General features: G+C 40.2%; 2 protein-coding genes and 1 long non-coding RNA gene across 5 annotated transcripts in view; 2 read left to right on the top strand and 1 right to left on the bottom strand.

Moving 5' to 3' along the window:
• The first annotated feature begins 1,104 nt into the window (after nucleotides 1–1,104).
• SOSTDC1 (sclerostin domain containing 1) lies at nucleotides 1,105–5,355 on the top strand. The gene is made up of 2 exons (XM_048951696.1): nucleotides 1,105–1,644; nucleotides 3,702–5,355. Exons 1-2 carry the CDS (start codon nucleotides 1,440–1,442, stop codon nucleotides 4,115–4,117), a joined length of 621 nt encoding a protein of 206 aa, XP_048807653.1. The 5' UTR covers nucleotides 1,105–1,439; the 3' UTR covers nucleotides 4,118–5,355.
• A 1,004-nt stretch (nucleotides 5,356–6,359) lies between these two features.
• On the bottom strand, nucleotides 6,360–14,659 carry LOC125696246 (uncharacterized). Its single transcript, XR_007378243.1, has 3 exons — nucleotides 13,764–14,659; nucleotides 13,571–13,672; nucleotides 6,360–9,031 (listed from the first exon to the last, which is right to left on the bottom strand). It is a non-coding gene; the product is annotated as an uncharacterized LOC125696246 (long non-coding RNA).
• A 127-nt stretch (nucleotides 14,660–14,786) lies between these two features.
• CRPPA (CDP-L-ribitol pyrophosphorylase A) overlaps nucleotides 14,787–20,212 on the top strand; it is a 108,956-nt gene continuing 103,530 nt past the window's right edge. The window contains exon 1 of one of the 3 annotated variants that reach the window (XM_048951039.1): nucleotides 14,787–15,244. In XM_048951039.1, the coding sequence (XP_048806996.1) occupies nucleotides 14,790–15,244 (455 nt within the window). In that variant the 5' untranslated portion in view covers nucleotides 14,787–14,789. Of the gene's footprint in view, nucleotides 15,245–15,303; nucleotides 15,573–20,212 lie in introns of those variants that run through there. The other 2 variants (XM_048951038.1, XM_048951040.1) reach the window with 2 other exon arrangements.

The following is a 20,212-nucleotide window of genomic DNA, read 5'->3' as shown; positions in this document are numbered from 1 at the left end:
ACACTCCTGTTTTTCTCGTGTCTTCTAAGCAAAAGCTATTAATTTGGTACTGACTAGATCTGTCCTTACTCCTGATGAAAGCCATGGTAACTTCTGTAGTGATGCAAGAGGAACGTGGTGCCGATGAATTGTGACTAGGGGGAAACAAACTTGTCTTTGAATTTCTAGGGTTTTGACCCTGTAGAGGTGACTGATCTGTGTTCCAGTTCTGCTTTCATTACAGCTAATAAAATACAGGATGACTCTGTAGATAGCAGTGAGATTAGATGCTAATCTTTACATGATGTTGACTCTTGAACAGTTGTGCTTTTTGCAGAGAAAAAAGTTTCCATTTATTTCCATTTAGAACACTACAGCTTTCAGTGTTGATCACAGTTGTTTTATTTATAATGAAAATCTATAGAGCATTCAACACTGATGCAAACAAGCAAACAAGCGCTGGCCTACTGACAGCATCTCAGCTTACACCAGTGTTTGGATTTGGGCCATGAATTTCATGGAAAATCAAATAAGTGTGTGACATAGTAAAATCATATGTCAAAATAAGGACTATTCTTTCCTCTTTGTTTTCCTTTTTACATGAAATAATAAATTTAAAACACAACAATGCTCTAGGCAATGTACAAAACGAAAAAAAGATGAGTTTGGTGAATGAGCATAGCGTGAGGCTATGAATATGGATATGTTTGCACTAGAGCCTAGAGGAGATGCTTTTTATGCGTGGTGATACAGAACTACATACTTGTAACTGTGCACACCAGGGAAAGAATATTCCCCTAAAACAAGGAGTTTCTCTAGCAGTGCTCCTTGTTGATCAAAGCTGCATAATTTAAAGCAGCTAGAGGCAACTTTAAATTATTCACAATACATTTTTTGTGAGTGATCTTGGTATATAGCAGACAGCTTTTGGGTTACCAGCAGTTTCCTGTAACTTCTGTAAACTTTGGCATCCTTACAGAACCGCCGAGTTTTCTGAAAGGCACATTCGAAAAGAAGGGAAGTCACTTTGCACAACAGTAGCCGAAGGGACCCATTCTGCCACTTCGTGTTAGTCACATCGCACGGCGATGCTGCGCATGCAGGGCGACACGGGACGGCGGGGCAGAGCCTCTCGGTCCCAGACCCAACGTTGCCGTGCGGTTCTCGACAGCTTCCCGATACCCTCAAAAGCCCCAGGCAGGAATCCTGCAATTAGCGCATCTAACTCCTCCTTTACTGCAAGCTTCTCTCCCATTGGTAAAAGGTCTTCCAGGCTCATGTGGGGATCCCACCCCTTTTGTGGGTTTTCATTCTGAAGCTATCCACAACTTTACACCTGAATGAATGCCAAGCCTTTCTGAATATATAAAGGAAACCTTGAAGAGCAATTTCAGAGTTACCGAGAACAAGCAGAAGAAAAACATTTCATCTGGCTCCGTCAGACAGAGACTGAACCAACCATGCTTCTCCCCGCCATTCACTTCTACGGCTTACTCCTAGCTTGCACCTTCACTAGAAGCTACTCGGCTTTCAAGAACGATGCCACGGAGATACTTTATTCCCACGTCGTTAAACCTGCCCCCGCGAGCCCGAGCAGCAACAGCACGTTGAATCAAGCCAGAAACGGAGGAAGGCACTACGCCGGCACGGGCTCCGACCGTCACAGTGAGTATCCCACCGGCCGCCCCTCCACCGCGGCCCTTGGTCCCCGGCCCCGGAGCCCTCCGAGCGCAGCGCCCCGGGGAGCGGGCCGAGGGAAGATGCTGCTGCCGGTGGCTCTGCTCCGTCTCGCCCCCGAGCACGCCGGCCCCTGCAAGTCCTGCAGGACCGGCTCTCTCGGGCAGGTTGCTTCCTGAGGGAAGTTCAGCCAGATTTGGTGGGTTATCCGGCAGGGAAGAAAGATAAAGGGAAAGGAGCGGGAGGCACTTCCAAAGCGCTCGCTTTCCTAACTTGCCTTCCCGCTGCGGGCAGGGGAGGTGTCTGGGCTACTTCTCAAATGCAATAAAAAACTCTAAATTTTGCTCCCGCCGTTTAGTTTTACTTCCTGCTGTAGCACTCACTGCTTAACACCTCCAGCAAAAGTAAACAAATCAGCTCATCATTTACCTATGTGCTCTGCTTTAACTTGCCTTTTTGTTTCTGGTCCTTTCCCCTGAGTTTTAGGTCTGTATGTTAGGTACATGGGGATCTGAAAACATTCTGCTTTCTGTTCCCTTCTCTGCCCGCCTCCTTAAAATGAAAGAAATCCAAGCAGACACACCCACCCACCCACCCACCACGATTTGATTAAAAATAGCGTCATCCCTGGAAAGTGAAGGTAAAAAGTGACACGGATACCTTTCAGCTAAGCCAGGTGTGTCAGCTTCTATGAATGCTAAGGGTTTAAGTGCACAGGAAACATCTCATCATTACGAGATTACTGGTGCAGCCCACTAGGCATTCACTGTCAATGAGCTGTCACTAGAGAAAAGCTGAGCCAGCAAAGACATAAAAACAGGAGAGGCAAACTCAATTCTCTTACTGGCTGCTTCCAGGTACATTCCTGAGTGCAGCTGCAGGAAGGCAAGCGTGAATTTCTTCTGTCAGATAAGAGGCCACTGCTGCAAATGGCCCCTCAGCTCAGCCCGCAGTCTGCAGTCCCCACTGTCTGCCCATCCTGAGACAGAGGCCAGGTTGAAGTAAACTCATAACCTCAGCTCTGTGCCCCAGTTCAGAACCTGCTTACAAAAATCCAAGTAGAAACAGAAGCAGCCTGTAGCAGTGATATGTAGATGTACCTTCAAAGCGTTTTATGATTCACTCTGAAATGTTTCTAGTAATTACTCCTATTTTAAAGGCGTTAGTTAATTGCATTGTGTGTAGAATCTGTGCCATAATTGTCCTTCAGAAAGAGGGAGAGCATAGCCAGTAAAAATTGCTTATTACAATTAAGTGTGCTGTGGGCGTTTATTTCAAAGTGTAATTACTGAAATAAACAGTTGTGTTTATTGCAGGGTGCAGAGCTGCACATACAGACGGGTACAAACTTGCCTGTATTAGAAGCTCTGTGTTTTGCTTCTCGGTCGATTGCCTGAGAGAATTTGCAGGATCCTCTATGTTACCTATAATAAAAAGACTACTACAAATAGAAAGATGGTGTTTCCCTGTGGGCAAGTTGGTCACACTGAAATCACTGCTGCTAACCATTCAAACTGTATGCAAAACACCATTCCCCGGGAACTTCAGCTGTTGTCACTTTTACAGCACCTGTGTTCAGAGCAGTAGAGCTCATGGGAGACTCAGTCTGCTGAAACTGTGGAATGAGAAGAAGCCCTATTTAAAATTAATTTAAAAGCATATAAACAGTTTCCAAAGCACCGTTTCCCACTTGCTAATGATACAACATTATTGCTGTAAACATCACAGAGCAAGTTCCCTAAACTGAGAACAAGGAGGAAACATTTCTTCCCTTGGGGCATTTTTTCTCTTCCAAAAGGTATGTCCCTGAGAAGAAGAACAGAGAATAAAATTGCCTCTTCTACCACAACTGCTGAAGTGCATATAATTACCATTTCTTTATACTGTGGTAATACCTAGAGATATCATCAGTGCTCAAGGCCCTTGTGTTGGGGGTCACAACACTAAAAAGATATCCTAGCTTACTTTAACTAGGGGGAAAATGACCGGTTAAGGAAATCTCTGTGTTCTGAATCTCATTATTTATTATTGTGTGCATTCTGCAGATCGCGTTCAAGTTGGCTGCCGGGAACTGCGATCCACCAAGTACATTTCAGACGGCCAGTGCACCAGCATCAACCCCCTGAAGGAGCTGGTGTGTGCTGGTGAATGTCTCCCTTTGCCACTTCTGCCCAACTGGATTGGAGGAGGTTATGGAACCAAGTACTGGAGCAGACGAAGCTCGCAAGAGTGGAGATGTGTCAATGACAAAACTCGCACCCAGAGGATCCAGCTGCAGTGCCAGGATGGAAGTATAAGAACCTACAAAATAACTGTGGTCACAGCCTGCAAGTGCAAGCGATACACCAGGCAGCACAATGAATCCAGCCACAACTTTGAGGGAACCTCTCAAGCAAAGCCTGTCCAGCATCACAAAGAGAGAAAAAGAGCCAGTAAATCCAGCAAACACAGTACAAGTTAGAAGTCAGAGGTCCTCTCCTCTCCTGCTCCTCCTGCCAAAACTGAACTCACCTGTAACCATTTGCTTTACAGTTCTGACTGCTTAAAGACAAGTCTGCCATTGCTTTGTTCTCAGATGATACTGCACGCTTATTGTTTTGACCAAAATCAAAAGGGGCATTCTCAGCATAAGGACCATTTCGGGTGATATTCCAAAAGCTCCAGATGGACAGTAACACAAGCCATCCAAACCCTCACTTCAAAGCTTTACGTTCCCTCCAGCCATGGAGGCAAAGAAAAGTTGCCATGAATATTCACGGAAGTCTGTTTTGTAAAATGATGCTTTGTTGTATGTCTTCACAACAACAGTTTATTATCCCGCCTACTGCCTTCTCTATCATGTTTTAGGAACTTCTGACAACAGCTTACAAATGCTACACCAAGTATCTGCTTTCAGATTCATTCTAAAAAAAAGAATGCCTTGCATGCTGATCTTTCTCTTGTCTCAGTATACCAAAAATGAAAATATGCATGGCAGCAATCAAAAAGTAAAGCTGAACAAACTATTTATTTGTTGTTGTAATTATTTAATGAGCTTTTGTATGTGTTATTTCCCTCCAAAATGTTCTTGTGTTTATAGCTTTTCTCATGTATCAAAGTATTCTGCTATGATTTGTGGCTGGATTAGAACATACGTTTTGTAGATAATGTAAAATAGATGTTCTAGCATTCTTGGTATATATATTTTCATTTTGAACATTGATAGACTTAGGTGTTATTTTGAACTACCAATATAAAAATTTGTTTTTTCATTCTCCACTTCGTATTATTTTTGTTTAAAAGTGTGCAATCAAAAGACAGATACGACTTCCTTTCAAATTCATTGGTTTCTTTTTTTTTTTTTGTACAAAAAATAAACACTGCTAAGAAACTGTATCGTCTGTTTCTGTGTACAAAAATATACACATTTTAATCAGTCACAATGCCTTAATCTTAAGAAGTGGGAGAACAATCATTATTTGGTCCAAATTATCTACCCATGAGATTTAACATAAATAATATTTCTGCAGATTCTTTTGAGATGTAAAAATCTTATATGACAGATTAACAGATGGTGCTCATTAACAGTCCACGCCATGTTCATATCAACCAATTGTCAAGTTGTACATTACAAGAGAAGTATGTATTTGGGAAGTTTTACAAGCTAGTAAAACATCACTGTTTTTCTTATAATAAAGATGATGATCAATTCAAAAACAAATGGCAAAAATAACAGTCCGGTTCACCTTTCCAATACAGCCAATGCAGTCTTCAGCATTATCTACACATTACTATAGGACATATTTGGAAATCGAACCAATTCACCTCTCAGCTCAAAGTCCATGAATCACGTCCTTATCTTTCAAACTATATTGAGATAATAAGGGTAAGATTTCACCAAGGGATGGTAGCGTTCATAAATTATTAACTTTTACAGCCTGTTTGCATCCAAAGATAAGACAAGAACAGTGTAATGCAGAAGTCTTACCTAATAAGGTGTCACACAAGCTCTCTTAAACCTCCTCTTTGTTTTCTCATTCTACCTCGCACTTTAATTTCAAAAGACTCATTATGAAGTTCTCAGCTGAGATCCTCCTTCATTGTGTCAACAGAAACTGTTTGAAAACCAAAACCAGTAGCAAAAAATTGCTACTGCTTGGCTTACTGAGTCCCTTTATGTACAAAATTTGATGATTTTTCCTCGAGAATTCTGTGTAGGGAAGCCAGCAGAAGCCTCATGCATTTGTAGTGATTTAACTTCAAAGTGCCACCTGAGGTAGCTAGGCTATTTCTTTGGGCAACACTTTGGCCTTTTGCATAGGAGATGAACAGGAAAGCAGAGTCAGAAAGAGGTGACACCTTGTCACTCATTTCCTACACAATCTGCCTTGTATTTCATCCTGTTACATGTGAATTCATGTGGGCCCATCAAGGGTCCAGAAAAAAGGCATTATATAAGAATTTCCAACTAGTTCCTTCTCCATTGAGTTCCTCCAACATGTAAAGTTGTCAGTAGTACGTAGACCATTGGTCTTATGTCTACAGTGGAGAATCTTGCCAAAGCATCAATGAGAAAAACAGTACTGTTTAAATTGAAATAATGAAGCATATCAACCTGCTTATTTTTGTTTCAGAGTGAAAAAGGAAGGACATGCTAGATTTTTCTTAGTTTTCAACTAAAATATTAAGTCATATAGACGTAGTAAGCATGTAAATGTTTTGAAAACGTACATTGTTGAGGCAAATCTGGAAGGTAGCATTTGCACAGATTAGACCATTAAACAGTCCAGATTTATTGCAGTGAGAATATACAGAAGTTGACTTTCTCGATAACATTCCAGCTTATGAGCAGAGCACTAAATCTACAGAATTCTTAAGGAAGAATTTCTTAACAGTGAATGTAATTTTATCCTGCAATGTAGATTAAGCTCACTCATCTTACTGTCTCATCTTCAACAAGGAAACAAATATTTGTGATATCCTTCTTGGTAGATGGACAATCAGTATCAAAACAAAGGAAGACAATCTCTACTTCCACAAAATGCGGATTTTCTCCAATTTAACATTGGAGAAAAGATACTGATTTTTAAAAAATGAGTATTTAAACATCTTACAAAGAACCAAGTAGTTTTATAAATTCTCATACTTGCTTCAGAAAACTAAAAGTGCATACATCAGAAATAGTCTATTAGCCTGCCATCATTATTTCTTTACTTTCCATTCAATGAAAATTGTCCCTAGCTAAGGGGTAAACTGTTTTATAATGAATAGAAATCAATTTTCTGCAGATATCACTAGATATAAACTTGGCTGATGTTGACTGTTTTGCTAACATGGTAGCACTCAGAAGCACATTGAAAAGAGGCAGTGGTAGATAACAGGAGTCATTAAGGCATTATCAATCATGGAGGTCAGAATGGTTTGGCGTTTGAAGTTCAGACTAGAAAAGCCCATTGAGAAGTTCATTTATTCATTTTTTAGGAACAGTAATGAATGTCTTATTTCCAACAACCTTGGAATCAAAACATGCGTTTGAGTTCAGTCAATTGTTTGGAAATAAAGCAGACATTTGATATAACACACCATTCAAAACACCTAACAGATTTCTGCCAGTAAATTACTGTAGTCCTCCTAACTTAAACTCCTATATCCTTCCTCTAGAAATGTAGCACTTATCAAGAAAGGACAGTTCAACATTCCACTGTGGGACTCATTGCTACAATATTAACCTGGAGGTAATATTCACTGGAAAATTGTAAGGAATCCCTAGTGTTGGAAAGTGTCCTATTCTCATGATGCATTTCCAACCCCTTAGGTCAAGCAAGGGGCTTTGATTCTAATTTTGTTGACATACATATAAACATAGCTTCAGGCTAAAACTGAATTTTCTCTAGAGATTTATGAGTTTAACAGACATTCTATCACTGGATTCGTTAATTTTACCTGAATGTTTCCCCCACAATAAAAAGCCAGGCCCTCCATCTTTCTGAAAGACATCCAGACTTTCAGTTCACTTGTCATATGAGATACGCGGACTGGCACACTAGAAAAATGGGATATTGCCTACCACTGAGTTAATATGCAAACAACTACCCTCCTCAGTACTTCTATGACAAGAAAATGCTTTTATTTTGTAATAATGGTCAAGATAGATGCCATGAAAAAAATTAGTCTCTACTAATTGCTGACAAAAGTATCTACAAACATTGGATTGTAATTCCACTTTGGAGGGTGTGTTTTTAGTTCCTTCACTTTGGTTTGACAACATATTATAGTGAATGAAGTAATGTTACACCACATAGCTGGAATTCAGGCCTTCCGAATGCCTCTACACAATAAAAAAGAAACACAGACGACCTCTTAATATAAATGAAAATCAGGACCATCTACTACAGCTGTTTGTGGAATATGGTATTCCATGAACATAAAAGAAAATTAAAAAAAAATTAGATCCCTGGAGAAGAGGCCTAAATCAGAATTTGCTGTAAAAATAATAAAATTTAGCAAATCTTAAAGACAACATACCTTACATCTACTTAGTAGTAAATTAACAGCGAGTCATCTAAAAATGTATTGTTGGACACTTTGTCAATTTCTTGTCCCTTGCTTTGTTTATGGTAATCAAAATTAAAAACTAACACATACAGGCATTCAAAAAAAAGATTGAAAATAGTTCTGTATCAAAAAGCAACTGTGCTGGTGCAAATATAGCTCAAAACAGCTCATAGTTATAATAGAGTGACAATAATACATTTTTTTTGACTACTCAGAGGAATTAATGCTCTGACTTGATGCAGAACTTTCACATTTGATTTGTTTTGGTAGACTTGCTGAGAAGTTACTTAGCAGGGAAATTGCAAAACAAAAAAACCCAAACATAATAAAAGCAGAGACCAGCTGGTAGAATCTGATGCTTTGGTGAAGCAAAGAAGAACTAACCAGGCACATTCACTAAAGTTCTTTTACATAAAACAGAGGAGAGTTCAGGAAGGGGGCCTAAGAAGAAGAGGAAGTGCACGTCCAGCCCTAATGCATGAGCAGACTCAGAAATGGTGGGACTATGCAAAGTTTTAAAACAGATTCTGTAGCACAAAGACTGTTTTAATTGCAGCTGAAACAAGTTCAAACATCTGTTGCCTGTTAGATTATTATTTTATTTATTTACTTTCTTATTTATTCATTTATTTTTGGGATGGGTTGAAGAAAGCTCTTCTAGATTCCCTATGGCCATTAAACTGGGATGAAGAACAGAGGTCTATTTCTAAAACGTAAAGCTGTGATTTTTTTTTCCCCCACTGGAAATCACAAAATCAGGCAGAAGATAAGGTTGCCCAGGTTCCCCAGGGCCCCATACAACCTGGCCTTGAACATCTTGAACTCAGCCATGATTGGAAGCCTGTTGAAAAAGAACAAATTAAACTACTTTTTAATTTTTTTTTTTAAAAACGACTAGTGGCAGCTATTAAGACACAATGACAGTGGAAAACAGTCTCTGGATTTTCTGTCCCTCAACTTCCACATCTTCACCCTTATTAGGGTCACCATACATTGCACTCAGGTGGTCTGATGCCCCAATACACAATTTCTATAAGTTAGCCCAAGTACAGTGGTGATGCTGAAGCTGAGAATTTCAGCCTACCTAACTGTGGCATTACTTAGCATCTGATCAAAGCACCTAGAAGCCATGAAGATCATCCAGGAGCCAAGTGTTTAAGACTAGAGAGAATAATTTCTAATAAAAAATTACATGAGGCTTCCACCTCATCAGCTACTTGCCACTGCACTCCTGAAGGCAGTAGAAGACTTTCTTGAAGTCCTTTAATCATTTTGAATTTCACAAAAACTATTGCAGTCAGGAACTCTCACCCCTGCGAGTTACTGGATGAGATACAACAGAGTAGTTCTCTTTTGTTTAAATTCTTCTACTTTACATACACAATGTACATGAACTTAGCTCTTGAATTAACTTTCCACATCCCAAAGAAATAGCCTAAAGGATTATTCAGTAGAGAAGGGATAAACACGCCACTGGAAATATAATATCTTAGGCTGAAGCTTTAAAAGTGTCCAACATCAAATTAAATCCCTTCCATTTTTTTTTTCCTCTAGCACTTGCTCTGAACGTGTTTTATGCTTTCTCTGTGCATCAAATATGCATAGGCTTTAGAAGAAATATATCTTCCAGAATCATATAAAACAATGCCAAAAGTGTGACAGAAAACACACACAATACAGCAGGTTAAAATCAAAATACGCTTTTCAACAATAAAATACGACTAAGTGCAAGTATGGAAATACTCCACTGTGTGCAGAAACCACATTTTATTTACATTCATAACTGTCATATTCTCTACAAATGCTTCAACGATTAACTATCTAAAAATCATGAAGCACGTTTACCTCATCAACTAAAACTTGCAGCTCATTATACCAATCACCCTGTTTACAAGGGTGGGTAGTGGTAGGACAAGGGGGAATGGTCTTAAGCTGAAATAGGGGAGGTTTAGGTTAGCTATTAGGAGGAAGTTTTTCACCCAGAGGGTGGTGATGCACTGGAACAGGTTGCCCAAGGAGGTTGTGGATGCCCCATCCCTGGAGGCATTCAAGGTCAGGCTGGATGTGGCTCTGGGCAGCCTGGTCTGCTGGTTGGTGACACTGCGCATAGCAGGGGGTTGAAACCAGATGGTCACTGTGGTCCTTTTCAACCCAGGCCATTCTATAATTTATACCATTTTGTGAAAGATCAAACCATATATCAGTAACAATTTGCAGACCTGTGCATGAAGGCACCTAGAAATCCCTTCAACAGATCTGAAGGCAATAGCACTTACAATTTCCGTCACAGATCAGATCTATGTACACCGTATATTAGGCATATAAGCACTCTTTGATATTTGATAGCCAACTATTTACATCATTCATGTTATGTACATGTGTAACTCCCTTGCTGATGTTGTTTTGATCTCGACTTTACATAGCAATAGAAGGAAATAAATAAAGCTTATGCAAATATGCTGCATATCTATAGCATCTTTCACCAAAGAATCTAAAAGCAAGAAATAACTCTTTGCAATGGTATTTGTAAAAATACACATGTAGAAATATGCCAATATGAATAAGGTAAAAATTCCAACTTGCTAATTATGATTTGGAGGGAAAATTGTTTTGCCTTTTTCAAAGTTTCCCTCACTGTTGTATTGCCTCAAGCAATGCTCCCTGTGACACTGTGCCTTGGGAAGCACTGCCACCCTGGAAGAAACACTCTGAGACAGCTCCTAAGCAACATGGACTGAAACAGTGAAGTAGCAAGTCAGTTCGAAAGGATAAACTTGAGGGCTGATTAGGCCTCAGTTGCAGGCAGCAAGTGGAAGATTGCGAAGGACATAAAAGACAACTTTTACATGATTATTTTTTATGGTGATCAAACAGAACTGAAATGAAATACCTGGAAACAAAATGCCTACCCAGACGCCATATTTTCTCTCTCTCTTTTTTTTTTTTTTTCATATACAAACTATACAGATATAGAAAGGATGATGAAACTGTAACTCTTTGAGATCTGGTGTGAAGAGCTACAGATAGCAATGGACACGCAAGGTAAGCCCAGAAGTACTGCCATTGCTTTCTAAAGTTGTTCTAATCTGTTCAAATATGCAAAAAAAACCTATGTCTTTTCTTTGTGAACAGTGGCTCCAACAATTACAGTGACTAGTGACTTAAGCCTAAGATTGCTATTCTACTTAAATGGAAGAACTCTCTAGAGAGAACTTGCTTACTTACAGTACTCAACTTGTATTTTATGGCAAGCCACCATAAAATTAGTAACTGTTATATATCTGTATAAAGTCAGTGAAAAACAATTGGATAAACACAAAGTCCTGGCTAAGATCCTTCACTGCTCAGAATGATTCAGATATAAAATCTGCTGCAAGAACGGGTCTCAGAATTTAAGTATTTTTACTTTTTTTTTTTTTTTTTTTTTTTTTTTAAATAATGGTGTGGGGTTTTCCTAATTTTGCTATCACAATTCACTTTAATTTGCCAAATGTTCCCCTACTGCATGCACTCCCACTGAAAAACACCATTGTGAACCTTGCTGCTGGTGAAGAAAAGGTAAATTCATCCAACTTGGACTGCATTAAAAACAAAATGCTTTAAGAGCTTAGAAATGACTATAAAAAAGGGAGAGACAATTTCTCAGTTAATTTATGTCACACCTACAGAGGACTCACTTGCAGGTTTTGAACATCATTTCTTATAAGAAAATCATTCTATCAGTCCAATAATTTAATTCTCATTTAACATCCCCCATAAACACTATGATGAGTTTCAGTCACAGAAACATTTTCACATTTTCAGGCTAATTTCTCCTCTATCATTTCATTTCAATTTGCATGTATTTTATTTCTTTAATAGAAAAGGAAAAAAAAACCTTTTCAAATATATGGCAAATATACTGCATAATTGCAAACTAGCACTGTGGTTTCACTTGTTATATCCCTGCACAGAAACTATGGATTAAACTGCTCTTTATTGACTGTAAGTCAAAAAGATTGCCTTCATTTATCTTCATTGAAAAAAAAAAAAGAAAAAAAAAAAGGTATAAAGTTGTTCTCTCAATATCCACCAATTTAACTTCTATCCCACTTCAAATGCTTATATATGAGCCTGCATTGGACACAGTAATGATATGATTAAATTAATAAAAATGTAAAATGGAATGGCATTCAAGCAAATTATGTAATCACAAAATACTATTGTGTTTCATTGCATGTTACTATCAAATGAGTATTAAAAACACATGAAAATAAAATCAAAAATTTTTTAACTTTTGCTAAGGCAGTATAAATTGATAAGGATATCAAACAAAGCCTTCTTAGTCATTGTTTAAGAAAACACAAAATTCAAGGAGAAATAGCAGTAAAATGCTTTGTCTAACCAAGACCATGGGAATCTATGTACTGAAAGGTTTCCTGAAGAAACTGTTCTGGACTGAGCTGTCAATCCAGAACAAAAGTACTAATTCCTGATTACAAATAAATCTGAGGTACCTCTCAGACCAGAATATTAAAGCCAATATCCAAGGCACTAACTTATTTAGCATTTCCATCTCCTACAATTTTGACATTACATCTAAGGATATGTTCTTTGTCACAACTATTCCTGAGACAAGGATGAGGAGAGCAGGTTTTCTTCACTACTAGAATAGCTCAATTTGAAGGTTTGAAAGGTAGAAGCAGAGAGGTTTCATACTTAACAAGCTACCTAGAGAAGTTAAAAAATACATGTTAGAAAATGAACATAAAAACTCTTGCCCTGCACAAGAGATAATTTCTTCAGGATAGATCAAGCCTCATCCACCTAACATAATAAAGCAAATGGACTTCAGAACGAGAACAGAACCAACTTTTTCATTTGGTCTTCTGTCCTGAATTTCCACTGGCTCTTTAAGTTTGACAGAATAAATTAATAAACATGAAAGAAACAAAATGGGGGAAAACTTCCTGGGCAAGACAAGATAAAACAGACTGTTGGAATAGAGGAAGAAGTTCAAAATCAGAATTTTAAGAAGGAGAAAATAATTCTGAAAGGGATTCTTTGCTAGGGAAAGTCCTTCCTTACTCTTCAGAACTAATGTACAGTGGGAGGAGTCATGAGCTTACTTTGCTGATGACAGCAATAGAAACAAGAAAAAAATCTGCTAGATAAGTTATACCTGCCTAGAGTAACAACCATGCTCTTCATAAACTGAGGTATGAAGACATGAGTCAGGAATTCAGAATGTCTGCTATAAAAAAAAAAAAAAAAAAAAAAAAAAAAAAAGCGGGAATGTTGCATAAAAACCTGCCATAAATGTGTTTGCATAGAACAGCTGCAAGAAAAGAACTCATAATAATGTAACTATGTGATGAGCATAAATACTGGATAAGCCTACCTCAAGAAGAAAATTTCATTTGGGCTATCTGATAACAAAGAAGCGATGCTGAATGCATGGCAGTCTGCATAGAGGAGAAGAGTCCAAACAAATTCCAAAGTTCTGTAAAGAGAAAACATACAAACAGATGTAATCACTTCAGAATTAGCTGTAGAGAAAGACATTTTCAAAGATGAGAAAATATGAAACCCACCAAAAGTGAAAAGCAACAGGTGGTTACAGTTCCTCAGCTAAGGATTTTCTAAAATCCTGCAAGAGTAACAGTCCTGAAGATGAGACCACAAGTTGTCAGCTCAGCTTTCAGTCAATGTTTTCAGCAACGCAGGGGGTCTCTATCCCAGAAGTTCTTCAGCACACACATTCCTTCCCTTCTTTTGTATGTCTATTTTCTTTGTTTGCCATCAGTCCCTCCCATGTTCCATTGCATGGTGCTAGTTGACATGATTTCTGTTCTCTGTCTCAACTGTCAGAACACCTCTGCATGCAAAGCATGTTATGTTTCCATTGCATTGTACAATTTTTCATGACCCCCCTACTTCTGTAGGAATCAAAGATGACAGTGAATTCTCCTCTTGCTAACAGGCATCACTTCATTTCCACTGAACGACTCCTGCTTACGATGCCTCTGCAATCTCATACCATCATTTTACCCTAACTCAAAACTGACCCTGGCAAAGCAGCCCACCTGGCATATCACAACCTGCCATTTATGCAGCTTTTTTTTCTTCTTCTTTTTTTTCCCCAGACTGTTCAGCCTGACTTCCCTCACAGAAGACTACATTTATGTTCTACTTAGGTTCCTCTTGACACAACTCAGAGAAACATGAAAAGCTGCCAGCAAGGCAGCACCTCAAAAATATGAAGGCTAGATCAAAACAGACCTACAAACCCCAAAGCCTCTGGCTGTTTTTAGTATTATCTGCATATAAGACCGATGCTTTTTTTTTTTTTTTCCTTTTCCTGTCTATAACGTCTAAGCATAAGAGCTTGGTGCCCTGTGCTCATCCCCTGGAAGAAGCAGAGCTGGTCCACTGGGCTAGCAGAGACTTCCCGCCATCTGCAGCAGCTCCACCTAAGCCTGCGGGCGAGGCGCCTTCCTTGCAGCCAGCACCGCCCACCGGGGCCCGCCGCAGGTGGGAGCAGCCCGGCCGCGCATGCGCTGCGGGGAACTACCCGCTCACTGCGCATTTAAAGGGGCAACGGCAACTACCCCTGCTCTATGCTATTTACACCCTTTCAGCGTGTCGGTGCGGGCGGGAGCCTTTTGTTCTTTCCCTGTACCGAGCTTGAGATGTGCACTGTGGGGCCGCCTGGGCCCGCGGAGCCTCGCGTAACCTCGCGTAACGCGGGGTGGGCGAGGAGTGGGGCCTGGTCGCCGCTGGAGGCGGGCGGGCGGGCGCGCGCTAGATTCTTTGGATTGCGGGCGTTGCGGACAAATAAACGACGCGGGCGGTCGCGCCGTGCCGGCCGAGCTCTGGCTGCTGGGGGGCGGGCGGAGGGGCGAGGAGCGGCGATGGAGCCCGGCGGCTGCGAGGCCGGGCCCGCGGTGAAGGCGGTGGCGGCGGTGCTACCCGCGGGCGGGAGCGGTGAGCGCCTGGGCGGTGCCACCCCCAAGCAGTTCTGCACCGTGCAGGGGAGGCCGCTCGTCAGCTACACAGTGCGGGCCGTGGAGAGGTAATGAGGCAGGCGCAGCGCCGTCCCTTCCCGCTCCCCGCTGGCCTTCTCTTTCCTTCCCCCGCCTCCCTCTCTTCAGGCCTGAGCGCCGGCTCTTCCCGGCCTTCTGCGGGCAGCCGTGGGCGGCCGCACAGCCGGATCTCGCTGAGGTCTGCCCCTCGGAGGCTTTGCTTTTGCGTTTTGGTAGTGTCTGCCTCCCTCCTTGTCCTGCTAAAAGGCTCAGTAAATTATAGAGCGGCTGAAAGCACCCAGGCCGGCGTGCACGTGGCTGTTCGGAGCTGACGGCAGGCGGGCTCAGCTGAGGAGAGCTGTGTGCTTCCAAAGCCTGGTGAGGCCCCTGGACTGAAATTCCATATGTCTTATGGTCCCCTGCATCATCACCTTGAAGCTGCACAGCGTTCTTCAGCTGCTGAAGCTTCTGATTAATGCACATAGCCTTGATGCTTGGCTTGTGCAACTGTATTGGCCAGTTTGATGAGCTACAAACCTACCGTGGCACTTGGATGTAGTCTCGCTGCTTTCCAGTCTCAATGAGAGGTCTCACCTGCTTCATCTATTGCAGGTGGGATCAGTGTAATCCAAAGGCCTTGAAAAAATATCAAACTGGGAAAAACTGATAAATAGACCATTGTCTATATCACTGCACTTCACCACTACATTCCGTGGTGCGATGCCCTGACCAGTGGGGACTGAACTGCATCTTTGGCAGTTATGGTTACCAGGCTAGAATTTGGTACCCATAGTAGGAGGCTGCCTGTGTGACTTTTCTATGTTTACACTGGAGCAAAGATTTCAAGCAATAGGGTATCTTAGCAATCTGGTCTTACTTTTAAAAAAAAAAACAAAAAACAAAAAAAAACCTGAGTTCTAGGCATGGGGTTGACAATTAATATGTTGTTAAATGTTAACATAGTGTAAGTCACGTATCTAGAGTCATTTGAAACACTGCAGATAGTGGAGTGTCAGATGTATTTTGGATGTTTTGCAGTAACTTGTAGGAAAACAAACCTTTTGTTTTTAGAGAGAAGAAATAGGGAGGAGGGGAAGGTGGTGAAAAGACATGGAATTGCTGACATCTCTTAAAGTTATGAACTTATGGAAGCTTGTGGAACATCAAAACTGGGACTTTTTTTTCCATTCCCACACAGGGAGGCTTCCCTCGGGTCACTTGTTACTTTATGAAAGAATATTGCTTGTTTTCTTTAATTTTCAGTAGCACTCAATCACAAAGCTAAACACATCAGAAAGCAAAACTTCCAGTCCAAAGCTTGTCACAGCTGTAGCTTCTGCCAAAATGTCATGGAAATCTGCAGAGAAGAATATCCTCTATTTTGGAGACCTGGAAAAGAGAACAGAGTGGTGTTTTGGGAAGTAAACGGTATTCATAGGAAGATAAAACACTTATTAAAAAAAAAAAACAAACCGGACCTTTTAGTTTCTTCTGCCAGTAAGCTCTGGGAAAATAACAATTCTTTGAGTAACAGTATTATAGTTATGTCCTGAAGCTGCAAAAAATTAGAGTGAATTCGAGTTGTACAGTCCAACCAGGAATGTGATCCAAACTTGATTGTGTGAGTAATAATGTAGTGCTTTCTCCTGGCTTTAAGAGTGTACTAACTGGTGCCAGTCCTGTCTCAAGCAGAGCTTTCTGCCATCTCTGCACTGAATTAGAGCGTTGTCTGCTATGTATGTGTATGGGGAGTTGGGAACAGATACAATCTAAAGCTTGGAATGACTCATCTGCTCAGTTGTTTCTGACTGCAGAGGAGGTACTTCTTTCTTACTCTGTGAATGGAGCTCAAAAAAAGTAATACTGAGGAACTGCAGTTTGTCACAAAACCTGGAAGAAGCAGATTTTCTGTGTTTAGCTTGATGCTATCTCCTGCTGTCTATTGTTTACCTGCTGTAATTGGATAAATCATTTACTCATTAACATACAATAACTGTTTTTTGGGCTTCCGGTTGTCTCAGCTACTGTAGCTCTTTTTAAGCATTTAAACGATGTACAGACAGAAATACATGAGCAAACCAAGAGTTTGCAGCCGATTTTCATGCCCTTTTTAAAAATTATGAGAAAAAAGATTTTAACGCAGCTAAAAGGAGAGAGCATCTTCAGTATTGATGTAGAAAAACTGTCTGACAAGAGCAGACATGAATGAATAACTAAGTATTGCTTCCTGTTGTATAGAATCATGGAATGTAAAAGGTTGGCTTGCCAATAATAATCAAAGATAATGCCCTTAGGAAGAGGAGATGAGGAAAAAAAGCTCTAAGGAGGAAGGATTGTTTTTTATTAACTATACAGTGGCATTGGTAGGAAGGTAAGGTCCTACTGGGGTTAAAAAGATTAAGTGTATTACGGAAATGTCTATCTTTTTTTTCCCATTGAATTTGTTTCTGCTTCTGTTGAACTATACCAGGCTTTTGCATGAAGTCCAACAGGACTGTAGTCTCCTTTCTGCTTCTGTATATATTCTTCCTTCGTTTTAATTTTCTTGTGGATTTTTTTTTTTTTTTTTTTGGAGTAGAACGTTCCCAATTCCTTTCCTAATGTAGGGAGGAATCTCAGATGTGTCTGTGCACTATTGAGGAATTTTACTAAAGCTACAGAGAAGATAAAAATAGTGGGGTAAAGGTTGGTATAAAAATGTGGGACAAGTAAGCTGCTGTTATTCTTCCTGTGCTCATAATTCACCAGTCACTGGAAGTACAGTGAGAAGTTATGAAAGAGAAAAGCAGAGTTAGCATACTTACTGGCAGAATAAAAATTTTCCATAAGGGGTTCAGACAGCTTTGCTTGTTGCAGTGTAGTCTCTTGAAGCAGGTGGCTTGATGTCAAAAAAACATCACCTGAGGGAAGCTTCAAAATAATCACCTCTTCGGAAGTGTCTTCTACAGTTTGTTTGCCAAGAATCTTTTTTCTGCTTGGCTGGTGTATGCTCCCTGTCTCTCCAGGTCACACAACTGCATTTTTTGTTAAATATATCTGGCTTAATATAACTGTTTGTTCAAGTTACTCTTGAAATTGCTTATGATAGAAAAAATAATGATAGCAAATAGTCAAGTTATTTAAGCTCTTTGAAAATATGTCTTTGTCTTTCCTGGGCAATAAGGAATGCCAATTTAGTCCTTCAGGAAAAAGGTGGGTATCAACTTCATACAAGGTGCTTAAAATTTTCTTGAAACTTCTTGAAATGTCCATGAAACTTCTCATGCTTCAGAGTTCTTCATGCTTCCATTTTGGACTGTAAAAATGCATATATTTTTCCTCTGTGAGTAAAGTTATAATAAAATTTACAGAGATTTGGGGAAAAAAGGAAGAGAAAAAAGTGCTTTCATTCTTCATGTGTGTTCTGTTCCTGAAGGCTCTTTTTTTCATGTGATGCTTGAATAGTAAGATCAGCAGAAGTAACGTAATAGTTGTCTTCTACATCTGAAGAGTTTTTATCGTGGTGAAAGATTGTATTCCAAGTCCTAGAACCATCTCAGCAGTGACTGCCTGGCTCTGGCCTTGTTTCTCTGACACAGCTGCCCATATAATGAGATTTAGTGTGAAGTGAGTTGCTGCTGTCTGCAGTTGCAGAAAAGTTGAGGATTTAAGGCTCTTGGCACTGGTTTATATCTGAGTAAATTAATAAAGGGTTAAACCTCAAAGTCACATTTGTACCTGAGCCTGCTGCTTATAGAGTAACTCTGTGGATTGCTGCAAAACCATGTAATAGCTCAAACTGTTGCTGGGTTACGGAGCTCCTTTAGTTTGAGTTACACATCAGCTAGTATGAATACATGTCATTTGTAATTTACTGAAGCAATACCCCTAAGCAGCTAAGCAGTGACTGATCCTTTAGACTTCAGTAGGTGATGACCAGAAGGACAGTCTCAGGAGACAAACATAAGTCCTTTTTTGCTTCCATTTTTCTCCTTGTGGTAATATTGAGGTCCTCCCAAGACAGTTGTAAAGTGGTTATGTCTGAAATTGTTGCTTTTGTTTCATTTGGTGAGATGCAGTTTTCCACTTTAAAAGTACAGCTTATGCTGTATGGAAGCATTACAGTCCTGTATTTGTTGTTTGTTAATGGATACCTTATTTTGATCTCTTCCATGCCTTGTGCTGATTGTCTTTAAAGATTGTTTTATCAGGCTGCAGGTTTTTTCATGGTTTTATATTATAGCTGTAAGACAGAAAAGGCATTTACCTTTTCAGTGGATTTTGAGCTTGTTATTTTAGTATGAAATCTTTATGAAGAGAATAGTGTGAAATGAATGGGAGGAAAGATCGCTTTGCTGTCAGATTGGCTCTGGACTGATGTCTTTCTACTTCATTAGATCACTTTGCAACATTTCCATAGGCATATCTTGACAGGTATAACCATCTTGGTGTGATACACAGTAATCATGCACGTTAAATTTCTAGCATATCTTACTGTACTGGTATGTTTCATGAATTCTGTAAGTCAGTTTTGATGGGGCACTTAGGCTTCAAAGCACAAACTGGTTTTCCGTCTAATCAATCCAGAGGATTCCTGTGTAGTTGTAGAGGAATATATTGCATCTCTAAATCCTAGATCTAATGATAGGACATAAGTTCAGAATGAATTTGAGGACAGGCTTGGGTTTATAAATGTGTTTATGCAGACACAGGGTGGAGCTCTGACCGCATCCTGTCAGTTCCTAGTGTACTGTACCACTGAAGGCCTTGAGTCATTCCAGCCCCTCTGTGCACGGACAGATCTATCACAGGCTAGCCTCTCTAGCTCTCAGAAGATGCTATGTACTGCTCAGTTGCACTATAATCTGTTTTCTTTGAGTCCAGAATGGAAATGTCGGTGTCCTTCAGCCATCACTGGTGGATGTGCAGAATGCCTACTCTACTCTGTTGTTCTGTGGCTGTTCTGCAAAGAGGAGTGCACAGCTCTGATTTCTGCTTAGTGTGAAATCGCTCTTCTTGAGTTTGCTGTATTTAAATTC

The sequence above is a fragment of the Lagopus muta genome, chromosome 7 (genome assembly GCF_023343835.1).
Source record: "Lagopus muta isolate bLagMut1 chromosome 7, bLagMut1 primary, whole genome shotgun sequence".
Lineage (NCBI taxonomy): Eukaryota > Metazoa > Chordata > Aves > Galliformes > Phasianidae > Lagopus > Lagopus muta.
This window is presented reverse-complemented; position numbering and strand designations above follow the sequence as displayed.

What these genes read in the sequence shown, in the direction of transcription:
- SOSTDC1 (XM_048951696.1), top strand. Translation starts at nt 1,440, where the DNA reads ATGCTTCTCCCCGCCATTCACTTCTACGGCTTACTCCTAGCTTGCACC. An exon ending in CACGGGCTCCGACCGTCACA is followed by an intron (nt 1,645 to 3,701) that starts GTGAGTATCCCA and finishes TGCATTCTGCAG; the next exon opens with ATCGCGTTCAAGTTGGCTGC.